Source organism: Pristiophorus japonicus, unplaced genomic scaffold (assembly GCF_044704955.1).
Source record: "Pristiophorus japonicus isolate sPriJap1 unplaced genomic scaffold, sPriJap1.hap1 HAP1_SCAFFOLD_3756, whole genome shotgun sequence".
Lineage (NCBI taxonomy): Eukaryota > Metazoa > Chordata > Chondrichthyes > Pristiophoridae > Pristiophorus > Pristiophorus japonicus.
In genome coordinates, this window is record NW_027253606.1 from 1,564 (window position 1) to 14,131 (window position 12,568).

Here is a 12,568-nt window from a genome sequence, read left to right on the forward strand (position 1 = left end):
GTTAGGTGAGTGGGCAAATGCGTGGCAGATGAAGTATAATGTGGATAAATGTGAGATTATCCACTTTGGTGGTTAAAAACAGAGAGACAGACTATTATCTGAATGGTGACAGATTAGGAAAAGGGAAGGTGCAACGAGACCTGGGTGTCATGGTACATCAGTCATTGAAGGTTGGCATGCAGGTACAGCAGGCGGTTAAGAAAGCAAATGGCATGTTGGCCTTCATAGCGAGGGGATTTGAGTGCAGGGGCAGGAAGGTGTTGCTACAGTTGTACAGGGCCTTGGTGAGGCCACACCTGGAGTATTGTGTACAGTTTTGGTCTCCTAACTTGAGGAAGGACATTCTTGCTATTGAGGGAGTGCAGCGAAGATTCACCAGACTGATTCCCGGGATGGTGGGACTGACCTATCAAGAAAGACTGGATCAACTGGGCTTGTATTCACTGGAGTTCAGAAGAGTGAGAGGGGACCTCATAGAAACGTTTAAAATTCTGACGGGTTTGGACAGGTTAGATGCAGGAAGAATGTTCCCGATGTTGGGGAAGTCCAGAACCAGGGGTCACAGTCTAAGGATAAGGGGTAAGCCATTTAGGACCGAGATGAGGAGAAACTTCTTCACCCAGAGAGTGGTGAACCTGTGGAATTCTCCACCACAGAAAGTAGTTGAGGCCAATTCACTAAATATATTCAAAAGGGAGTTAGGTGAAGTCCTTACTACTAGAGGGATCAAGGAGTATGGCGAGAAAGCAGGAATGGGGTACTGAAGTTTCATGTTCAGCCATGAACTCATTGAATGGCGGTGCAGGCTAGAAGGGCCGAATGGCCTACTCCTGCACCTATTTTCTATGTTTTCTCTGTTCCCCCCCCCCCCCCCCCCCGTTCCCCCCCCCCCCCCCCCCGTCCCGTCCCGTTCCCCTCCCCCCCCCCCTCCCTGCCGCGTCCCGTTCCCTCCCCCCGCACCCGTCACATTCCCCCCCCCCCCGGTCCTATTTTCTTCCCATCCCATTCCACCCGCGCCCCCCCCCCCCCCCCGTCCCATTCCCCCGGGCGGTGTTACCGGCCGGTGGCGGTGTTACCGGCTCTGAACCGTGTTTTCTCTCCGCAGTGAACGTGGTGGAGGCTCTGCAGGAGTTCTGGCAGATGAAGCAGAGCCGCGGGGCGGAGCTGAGGAACGGAGCACTGGTGGTGTACGAGATGGTCCCCTCCAGCAGCCCCCCCTACATCTGCTACGTCACCCTGCCGGGGGGCAGTTGTTTCGGCAGTTTCCAGGTACGGCACCAGCTTCGTGTCACCAGCTTTACCGTGGGCACGCAACGCTGCCCAGACCGGGAGCCGCGGGGGGGGGGGGGGCAGTGCCCACAGCGGCCGATTGTGCCACTGCCTCCTGCCGGCAGCTGGATCGGGTGGCCAGCGAGCCTCGGACTGGCGGGACCCCCTCTCGGCTGTCTGGGGGACTCGCTCGTGGACCGGGTCGGGGGTCAGAGTGCGGGGGTCGGGGTGCGAGGCATGTGTCGATGCGAGCTGTGTCACTAAGACGTGTGTTGGGTCCCCCCCCAGATGTGCCCAACCAAGGCAGAGGGCAGACGCAGCGCGGCCAAGATCGCCCTGATGAATTCTGTCTTCAATGAGCACCCGTCTCGCAGGATCAACGACAGCTTCATTGAGAAGAGCGTCTCTGAGGCCCTGGCTTCCTTCAATGTAAGGGTTCGGGGAGGGGGCTGCGAAGGGGAGTGAGGGGGGGGGGCAGGCGGGCAGGGCCACTCAGTGTATCTCCTTGCCCCGCTCCGGGATACTCCATCCCTGTGTTGGGATCCGGCTCAATCTGCGTGTTAAGCCGCTGTACCTGTCCCGCACTCGGTACGGGAGGGAGAATCCACGATCGCCTCGCGCTGCGACTCCTGTCTGCTGATTCAGAGATCGTACGGCACAGAACCAGAAATAGGAGTAGCAGTTGGCCCCTCGAACTCAATGAGATCACAGCTGATCTTGCACCTTATCTCCACCTTCCCACCCGATCCCCATATCGCTTGATTTCCCCGATCTCGGCCTTGAATATACTCAACGACTGGGCAGAGAATTCCAAATATTCACCACCCTCTGAGCGAAGAAATTCCTCCTCATCTCAGTCCTAAATGGCCGACCCATTATCCTGAGACTGTGTGACTCCTGGTTCGAGACTCCCCAGCCCGGGGGAAACATCCTCCCTGCATCTACCCTGTCGATCCCCCTCAGAATTTTATATGTTTAAATAGATCGCCTCTCTTTCGTGTAAACTCGCTGCCCCGTGCCCTAACTCGCACCGAGTCCCACTCACCCATCACCCCCTGTGCTCGCTGCCCCGTGTCCCAACTCGCACCAAGTCCCACTCACCCATCACCCCCCTGTGTTCGCTGACCTACATTGGCTCCTGGTTAAAGAACGCCTCGATTTCAAAACTCTCATCCTTGTTTACATATCCCTCCATGGCCCTACACCCCTCCCTATCTCTGTTACCTCCTCCAGCCTCTCAACTCCCCGAGATGTCTGCACTCCCCTAATTCTGCCCTCCTGAGCATCCCTGGTTATAATCGCTCCACCATCGGTGGCTGTGCCTTCAGCTGCCTGGGCCCCAAGCTCTGGAACTCCCTCCCTAAACCTCTCCGCCTCTCTATCTATCTTTCCTCCTTTAAGACGCTTCTTAAAACCTACCACTTTAACCAAGCTTTTGGTCATCTGCCCTAATAATTTATTTTGGGGCATGGTGTCAAATTTATCTGATTTGTCTTGTTAACACTGCTGGGAAGCACCTTGGAACGTTTTACTACGTTAAAGGCACTATATAAATAAAAGTTATTTGGTGGAATTCTGCATTTGGATGGAGAATGAAACAGTTAATTCAGAGACCATGGTCCAGAACTTAAAGAAGGGTAACTTTGAAGGTATGAGGCGTGAATTGGCTGGGATGGATTGGCGAATGATACTTAAGGGGTTGACTGTGGATGGGCAATGGCAGACATTTAGAGACCGCATGGATGAACTACAACAATTGTACATTCCTGTCTGGCATAAAAATAAAAAAGGGAAGGTGGCTCAACCATGGCTATCAAGGGAAATCAGGGATAGTATTAAAGCCAAGGAAGTGGATAACAAATTGGCCAGAAATAGCAGCGAACCTGGGGACTGGGAGAAATTTAGAACTCAGCAGAGGAGGACAAAGGGTTTGATTAGGGCAGGGAAAATGGAGTATGAGAAGAAGCTTGCAGGGAACATTAAGACGGATTGCAAAACTTTCTATAGATATGTAAAGAGAAAAAGGTTAGTAAAGACAAACGTAGGTCCCCTGCAGTCAGAATCAGGGGAAGTCATAACGGGGAACAAAGAAATGGCGGACCAATTGAACAAGTACTTTGGTTCGGTATTCACGAAGGAGGACACAAACAACCTTCCGGTTATAAAAGGGGTCGGGGGGTCTAGTAAGGAGGAGGTACTGAGGGAAATCCTTATTAGCCGGGAAATTGTGTTGGGGAAATTGATGGGATTGAAGGCCGATAAATCCCCAGGGCCTGATGGACTGCATCCCAGAGTACTTAAGGAGGTGGCCTTGGAAATAGTGGATGCATTGACAGTCATTTTCCAACATTCCATAGACTCTGGATCAGTTCCTATAGAGTGGAGGGTAGCCAATGTAACCCCACTTTTAAAAAAAAAGGAGGGAGAGAGAAAACAGGGAATTATAGACCGGTCAGCCTGACATCGGTAGTGGGTAAAATGATGGAATCAATTATTAAGGATGTCATAGCAGTGCATTTGGAAAGAGGTGACATGATAGGTCCAAGTCAGCATGGATTTGTGAAAGGGAAATCATGCTTGACAAATCTTCTGGAATTTTTTGAGGATGTTTCCAGTAGAGTGGACAAGGGAGAACCAGTTGATGTGGTATATTTGGACTTTCAGAAGGCGTTCGACAAGGTCCCACACAAGAGATTGATGTGCAAAGTTAAAGCACATGGGATTGGGGGTAGTGTGCTGACATGGATTGAGAACTGGTTGTCAGACAGGAAGCAAAGAGTAGGAGTAAATGGGTACTTTTCAGAATGGCAGGCAGTGACTAGTGGGGTACCGCAAGGTTCTATGCTGGGGCCCCAGCTGTTTACACTGTACATTAATGATTTAGACGAGGGGATTAAATGTAGTATCTCCAAATTTGCGGATGACACTAAGTTGGGTGGCAGTGTGAGCTGCGAGGAGGATGCTGTGAGGCTGCAGAGCGACTTGGATAGGTTAGGTGAGTGGGCAAATGCATGGCAGATGAAGTATAATGTGGATAAATGTGAGGTTATCCACTTTGGTGGTTAAAAACAGAGAGACAGACTATTATCTGAATGGTGACAGATTAGGAAAAGGGGAGGTGCAAAGAGACCTGGGTGTCATGGTACATCAGTCATTGAAGGTTGGCATGCAGATACAGCAGGCGGTTAAGAAAGCAAATGGCATGTTGGCCTTCATAGCGAGGGGATTTGAGTACAGGGGCAGGGAGGTGTTGCTACAGTTGTACAGGGCATTGGTGAGGCCACACCTGGAGTATTGTGTACAGTTTTGGTCTCCTAACCTGAGGAAGGACATTCTTGCTATTGAGGGAGTGCAGCGAAGATTCACCAGACTGATTCCCGGGATGGCGGGACTGACCTATCAAGAAAGACTGGATCAACTGGGCTTGTATTCACTGGAGTTCAGAAGAGTGAGAGGGGACCTCATAGAAATATTTAAAATTCTGACGGGGTTAGACAGGTTAGATGCAGGAAGAATGTTCCCAATGTTGGGGAAGTCCAGAACCAGAGGTCACAGTCTAAGGATAAGGGGTAAGCCATTTAGGACCGAGATGAGGAGAAACTTCTTCACCCAGAGAGTGGTGAACCTGTGGAATTCTCTACCACAGAAAGTTGTTGAGGCCAATTCACTAAATATATTCAAAAAGGAGTTAGATGAGGTCCTTACTACTAGGGGGATCAAGGGGTATGGCGAGAAAGCAGGAATGGGGTACTGAAGTTGCATGTTCAGCCATTAACTCATTGAATGGTGGTGCAGGCTAGAAGGGCCGAATGGCCTACTCCTGCACCTATTTTCTATGTTTCTCTGTTTCTATCCGTCACCCTTCTGCCACTCAATTAACCGGTCTATATCCCTCTGCAGCCTCTTTGTGTCCCCCTCACAGTTTACTTTCCGACCCAGCTTTGTGCCATCAGCAAACTTGGATCCATTTCAGTGTTTCCCTTCAACTAAGGCATTGATCTGGATTGTGAATAGCTGGGGCCCCAGCACTGATCCCTGTGGCACCCTCACTAGTTACAGCCTGCCACCCCGAAAATGACCCGTTTCTCCCTACTCTCTCACCGACCTTGCCATCCAGCTTGCCCGCGCGGCGGGTTCTAACCTTGCTGATCTCCTCCCCTGTCCTACTCATCCCTTTCCCCCCCCCCCTGCACTGACCCTGTGGACGCAGGCAGTGGATCAGCCATCACCGATCCTCTCCGGAACGCCTTGCAGAACGTCCGTTTGCTTGCGAACGAGGCCCTTGCCGTCCATGAGCTTATCGTGGATGATTGCATCGACATCACAGAAATCTGGCTGAGGGACGATGACACCTTGCCTTTAAACCTCCCCGCCGGCTAAACCATCCCCCACTTGCCCCGCTCAGACCGCTGTGATGACGGTATAGCTCTCATCATCAAATCGCACCTTGTTCTGTCTCCCACTACTCCTCCGGCACTTTCTCCTCCTTTGAACACCTCGTCTTATTCCACCCCTCTCAACTCTCATTTAAAATTCTCCTTCTCTGCCACTCAGGTAGGATAAAAAAACGTTGTCACGGAGATATCCTCACTGCTTTCCTCCCTGAGCCTCTGCACCGAGCGACTTTTCTCTCATCCTCCATCTCAACTCATCATGCTCTCTCTCCTCCGAATTTACTATCCCCTTGTACTCCCTTAATCTCTCCCTCCACGTGAACTCCCCAACCCAGATTCACGGCCAGCCCCTCGATCTTGCCATCTCTCGTGGTCTCGCTACTCCCATCGTGTCGATCGCAGATCAGGCCACCTCTGACCACTTCCTCGTCTCACTCTCCACCTACATCTCCCTTCCACCGCCCCCCCCAGCCCTACCTCCTGCATCCCCTGGAAAACTCTCTCCAAACCTTTTTACAACTGCACTTGTCAACGTTAACTCTCCAGCCGTTGGCCTTCCGCTCACCATGACGTTTCTGCAGCCACCGATCTGCTCAACCACACCCTCAGCACCATTGATGCCCTAGTCCCTATTAAAACCATTACTCTCTCTCACCCTGGCCGTTCCTCCTGGTACAGCCCTGGTCTTCACTCCCTTAACTCCAAGGGACTTGAACCGATCTGTCGGACAATTGGTTTCCTCATTCACCGCCAAATCTGCCTCGACCACATAAAGCACTGTCGGGTCCTGCCCACGGCTGTTAAACAGCTCACTATTCCACCATCATTCTGGAATGTAAAGATAACCCCCGGCTACTATTCTCCACTGCTAACCGTCTCCTTAACCCCTCTCCCCTGTCTCCACCACACTCCCCTCCAACAACAAATGTGAGGAGCTCATGGACATCTTTGTCCCAAAGATTGAGACCTCCAATCAACTGCCTCTTCCAGTTCCCTTCCTTCTCCGAGCCCACAAGGGCAACGTTCCCAAGCCCTGAACTCTCATCTCTCTCCAGTTTCTCTCCGATCTCCCCTCTTGACCTCTCCGAGCTCATCCTGTCCATGAGACCCACTTCCTGCTCTCTCGACCCGATTCCCACTAAACTGCTTACCACCCAGCTTCCTTTTCTGGCTCCCATGTTGGCCAGCATTGTTAACGGTTCTCTCTCCTCAGGTACTGTTCCCTCCCTCTCCTTCAAATCCGCCGTCAGCACCCCTCTCCTTTGACCCTACCGTCCTTGCAAGCTACTGCCCCATCTCCAACCTCCCTTTCCTCTCCTCGAACGTCTTGTCACCTCCCAAATCTGTGCCCATCTTTCCCGGAACTCCATGTCTGAATCCCTTCAATCTGGTCTCTGCCCCTGTCACAGTACCGAAACGGCTCTCATCAAAGTCACACCTGACATCCTTTGTGACTGAGACCGTGGTAAACTCTCCCTCCTCGTCCTCCTGGACCTGTCTGCAGCCTTTGACACGGTTGACCATTCCACCCTCCTCCAACGCCTCTCCTCCATCGTCCAGCTGGGTGGGACTGCACTCGCCTGGTTCCATTCTTATCCATTGAATCGTAGCCGGAGAATCTCCTGCAACGGCTTCTCTTCCCACCCCCACATCGTTACCTCTGGTGTCCCCCCAGGATCTGTCCTTGGCCCCCTCCTATTCCCCATCTACATGTTGCCCCTCGGTGACATCATCCGGAAACACAGCCTCAGTTTCCACATGTACGCTGAGACACCCAGCTCTACCTCACCCCCCCTTCTCTCCACCCCTCCTCGGTCTCTCAATTGTCACACTGCTCGTCCCACATCCCGTCCTGGATCAGCAGAGATTTTCTGCAATTAAATATTGGGAAGACTGAAGCCATTGTCTTTGGTCCCAGCCACAAACTGCGTTCCCTAACCACTGACTCCATCCCTCTCCCTAGCATCAATCTGAGGGTGAACCAGACTGCTCGCAACCTCTGTGTCGTATTTGATCCTGAAATGAGTTTCCGGCCACATATCCACAGCATAACTAAAGCCGCCTTTTTCCACCTCCATAACATCGCCCGCCTCCGCTCCTGCCTCAGCTCTTCTGCTGCGCAAACCCTCATCCATGCCTTTGTTCTCTCGAGACTTAACTATTCCAACTCACTCCTGGCCGGCCTCCCACATTCTACCCTACGTAAACTCGAGGTGATCCAAAACTCAGCAGCCCATGTCCTAACTCGCATCAAGTCCCGCTCACCCATCACCCCCTGTGCTCACTGCCCCGAGTCCTAACTCGCACCCAGTCCCACTCACCCATCACCCCCTGTGCTCACTGCCCCGTGTCCTAACTCACACCGAGTCCCACTCACCCTTCACCCCCTGTGCTCACTGCCCCGTGTCCTAACTCGCACCAAGTCCCACTCACCCATCACCCCCTGTGCTCACTGCCCCGTGTCCTAATTCGCACCCAGTCCCACTCACCCATCACCCCCTGTGCTCACTGCCCCGTGTCCTAACTCGCACCCAGTCCCACTCACCCTTCACCCCCTGTGCTCACTGCCCCGTGTCCTAACTCGCACCAAGTCCCACTCACCCATCACCCCCTGTGCTCACTGCCCCGTGTCCTAACTCACACCCAGTCCCACTCACCCATCACCCCCTGTGCTCACTGCCCCGTGTCCTAACTCACACCCAGTCCCACTCACCCTTCACCCCCTGTGCTCACTGTCCCGTGTCCTAACTCGCATCGAGTCCCACTCACCCATCACCCCCTGTGCTCACTGCCCAGTGTCCTAACTCGCACCCAGTCCCACTCACCCATCACCCCCTGTGCTCACTGCCCCATGTCCTAACTTGCACCGAGTCCCGCTCACCCTTCACCCGCTGTGCTCACTGCACCGTGTCCTAACATGCACCGAGTCCCGCTCACCCATCACCCCCTGTGCTCACTGCCCCGTGTCCTAACTTGCACCGAGTCCCGCTCACCCATCACCCGCTGTGCTCACTGCCCCGTGTCCTAACTTGCACCGAGTCCCGCTCAACCATCACCCCCTGTGCTCCCTGCTCCGTGTCCTAACTCGCACCGAGTCCCGCTCACCCATCACCCCCTGTGCTCGATGCCCCCAGTGTCCTAACTCGCACCCAGTCCCACTCACCCATCACCCACTGTGCTCACTGCCCCGTGTCCTAACTCTCACCGACTCCCACTCACCCATCACCCCCTGTGCTCACTGACCCGTGTCCTAACTCGCACCGAGTCCCACTCACCCATCACCCCCTGTGCTCACTGCCCCGTGTCCTAACTTGCACCGAGTCCCACTCACCCATCACCCTCTGTGCTCACTGCCCGGTGTCCTAACTACACCCAGTCCCGCTCAACCATCACCCCCTGTGCTCACTGCCCCGTGTCCTAACTCGCACCCAGTCCCGCTCACCCATCACCTGCTGTGCTCACTGCTCCGTGTCCTAATTTGCACCGAGTCCCGCTCAACCATCACCCCCTGTGCTCACTGCCCCGTGTCCTAACTTGCACCGAGTCCTGCTCAACCACCACCCCCTGTGCTCGCTGCCCCAGTGTCCTAACTCGCACCGAGTCCCGCTCACCCATCACCCCCTGTGCTCACTGCCCCGTGTCCTAACTCGCACCGAGTCCCACTCACCCATCATCCCCTGTGCTCACTGCCCGGTGTCCTAACTCGCACCCAGTCCCACTCACCCATCACCCCCTATGCCCGTTGCCCCGTGTCCTAACTCGCACCGAGTCCCGCTCACCCATCACCCCCTGTGCTCGCTGCCCCGTGTCCTAACTCGCACCGAGTCCCGCTCACCCATTACCCCCTGTGCTCGCTGCCCTGTGTCCTAACTCGCACTGAGTCCCGCTCACTCATCACCCCCTGTGCTCCCTGCCCCGTGTCCTAACTCGCACGCAGTCCCGCTCACCCATCACCCCCTGTGCTCGTTGCCCCGTGTCCTAACTCGCACCGAGTCCCGCTCACCCATCACCCCCTGTGCTCACTGCCCCGTGTCCTAACTCGCACCCAGTCCCACTCACCCATCACCCCCTGTGCTCCCTGCCCCGTGTCCTAACTCGCACGCAGTCCCGCTCACCCATCACCCCCTGTGCTCGTTGCCCCGTGTCCTAACTCACACCCAGTCCCACTCACCCATCACCCCCTGTGCTCGCTGACCTACATTGGCTCCTAGTTAAGCAACGCCTTGATTTCAAAATTCTCATCCTTGTTTACAAATCCCTGCCCCCATCTCTCTAATCTCTTTCAGCCTCACAATCCCACGAGGTATCTAATTCTGCCCTCCTGAGCATCCCTGATTATAATCGCTCCACCATCGGCGGCCGTGCCTTCAGCTGCCTGGGCCCCAAGTTCTGGAACTCCCTCCCTAAACCTCTCCGCCTCTCTATCTGTCTTTCCTCCTTTAAGACGCTCCCTAAAACATACCTCTCATCTGCTGTAAATTCTTATGTGGCTTGGTGTCCAATGTATTTATTTTTCCTTGTAACCCTGCTGTGAAGTTCCTTGGAATGTTTTACTGTGTTAAAAACGCTATATAAATAAAAGTTGATTTCCAATCCTTTCTCCATGCTAATATATTACCCCCATCCCCTTGTGTAACAACCTTATCGAATGCCTTTTGTAAATCCAAATATACTGCATCCGCTGGTTCACCTTTATCTACCCTGCTAGTTACGTCCTCACAAAACTAATACATTTGTTAAATGCAATTTCCCTTCATAAAACCATGTGGACTCTGCCTTAACATGTTACTAATATCGAAGTGCCCTGTTACCACTTCCTTAATAATGAGTTCCAGGATTTTCCCGACGACTGATGCCTGGCTACGTGGCTTATACTTCCCCGTTTATTCTCCCTCCTTACTTTTGCTACCGTCCAGTCCGCAGGAATCGTTCTAGAATCTCGGGAATTTTGGACGATCACAACCGCTATCTCGGCAGCCACCTCTTATCGAACCCTGGAATGTAGTCTATCAGGTCCAGGAGATTTGTTGCTTTTTAGTCCTGTTTTCTCAATACTCTTGCTCCCGATGTTAATTACTTTAAGTCCCTCGCTTTCATTCATCCCTTGGTTCCCCATGTGGATCTTGTGACCTGATAGACTACATTCTAGGGTTTGAAAAGAGGTGGTTGTGATCTGAAGACAGATTGATAAACTTGAAGAACGGGCATATAATTGGTGAATGAAAGTCAACACAGATAAATGTGAGATATTACGTTTTGGTGGAAACAATAGGAGGTCACATATTACGTGGAGGGTGTGAGTCTGGGTGGGGTCGAGGAACAAAGGGATCTCGCAGTACAGATACACAAATCACTGAATACTGTGACCCAGGTTAACAATGCCAGAAAAAAGCAAACCAAGTAACGGTTTATTTCTAGATTGAATTGAAAAGTGGGGAAGTTATGCTAAACCTGTATTGAACCTGGGTTAGACCACACTTGGAGCACTGTGCACAGTTCTGGTCGCCATATAATAAAAAGGATATAGAGGCACTGGAGAGGGTGCAGAGAAGATTTACAAGGATGATACCAGAAATGCGAGGGTATACATTATCAGGAAAGGATGAACAGGCTGGGTCTCTTTTCTCTTGAAAAAAGGTGGCTGAGGGGTGAGCTAATAGAGGTCTTTAAAATGATGAAAGGTTTTGATGGAGTGGATACAGAGAGAATGTTTCCACTTGTGGGGAAGGGCATAACTAGAGGCCATCAATATAAGATAGTCACCCAGAAATCCAATGGGGAATTCAGGAGAAACCTCTTTACCCAGAGAGCGGTGAGAATGTGGAACTCGCTGCCACAGGGAGGGGTTGAAGCGAATACCTGTAGCATAGATGCATATGAGGGGAGGGTGGACCAGCATATGAGGGAGAAGGGAATAGAGGGTTCTGCTGATTAGATTTCGATGAGGAAAGACAGGAGGAGGCTCGAGTGGAACATAAACGCCGGCCTGGACTGGTTGGGCCCAATGGCCTGTTTCTGGGCCGTATATCCCGTGTAATCCTGTGTGGATACAAAATAAAGTCTCTGTCATTTCCTTACTTCACCATCATAATTTCTCGTGTCTCAGCCTCTAAGGGACCAGTGCTTGCTTTTACTTTCTCTTCCTTTTATCGTAATTGTAGAAGCTCTGACCATCTGTTTTTATATTTCTTGCTAGTTTTATCGCTCTTTAGCATTTTCTTGGTCATAATTTCCTGGTTCCTGAAGCGCGCTCAATCCTCAGGCTTGCTACTATTCCATGCATACATGACAAACCTCTTAATCTATCCTTAACTTCTTTAGACAGACACAACTGGGTCACTTTTCCCGGGGGGGGTTATTTCTCAATGGAATGTATATTTAAGGGAGGAGGCCATTGGATCCATCGTTCCTGTGCCGTGTCTGTGACAGATCGATCCAATCCGTTCCCCCCCACCCCCCCTTTCACCACAACCCGGCTAAGTATTTATCCAACTCCCTTTTGAAAGTTACTATTGAATTTTCCGGGCGGCGTATTCCAGATCACAACCACTCGCTGAGTAAAAAGATTTCTCCTCCTCTCCCCTCCTGCTTCTAAATTTCCGACAGGGCAACAGGGAAGAGTCCGACATTCCCAACACGGGCATCGGAGCTTTCGATTCATGCTGGAATCCAATAAAGGGAAGTCCATGCTGGAGTTTCAGGTAAATCTGCAACCTGGGGGTGGGTGAGGGTGGGGGAGGGTGAGGGTGAGGCTGGGGGAGGGTGAGGGTGAGGCTGGGGGAGGGGGAGGGTGGGGGGGGAGGGTGAGGCTGGGGGAGGGGGAGGTGAGGCTGGGGGAGGGGGAGGGTGAGGCTGGGGGAGGGTGAGCTGGGGGAGGTGAGGGTGAGGCTGGGGAGGGTGAGGCT

General features: G+C 52.7%; 1 protein-coding gene across 1 annotated transcript; it reads left to right on the forward strand.

Annotated features, from left to right (window-relative positions):
- Positions 1 to 1,105: 1,105 nt before the first annotated feature.
- LOC139250454 (LIX1-like protein) lies at positions 1,106 to 12,364 on the forward strand (the record flags this gene model as incomplete). Its single annotated transcript, XM_070872856.1, is given in 4 exon segments — positions 1,106 to 1,269; positions 1,558 to 1,698; positions 12,270 to 12,309; positions 12,312 to 12,364. Coding segments are annotated over 4 exon segments (398 nt in total), but the record flags the coding sequence as incomplete, so codon positions are not given.
- Positions 12,365 to 12,568: the final 204 nt, after the last annotated feature.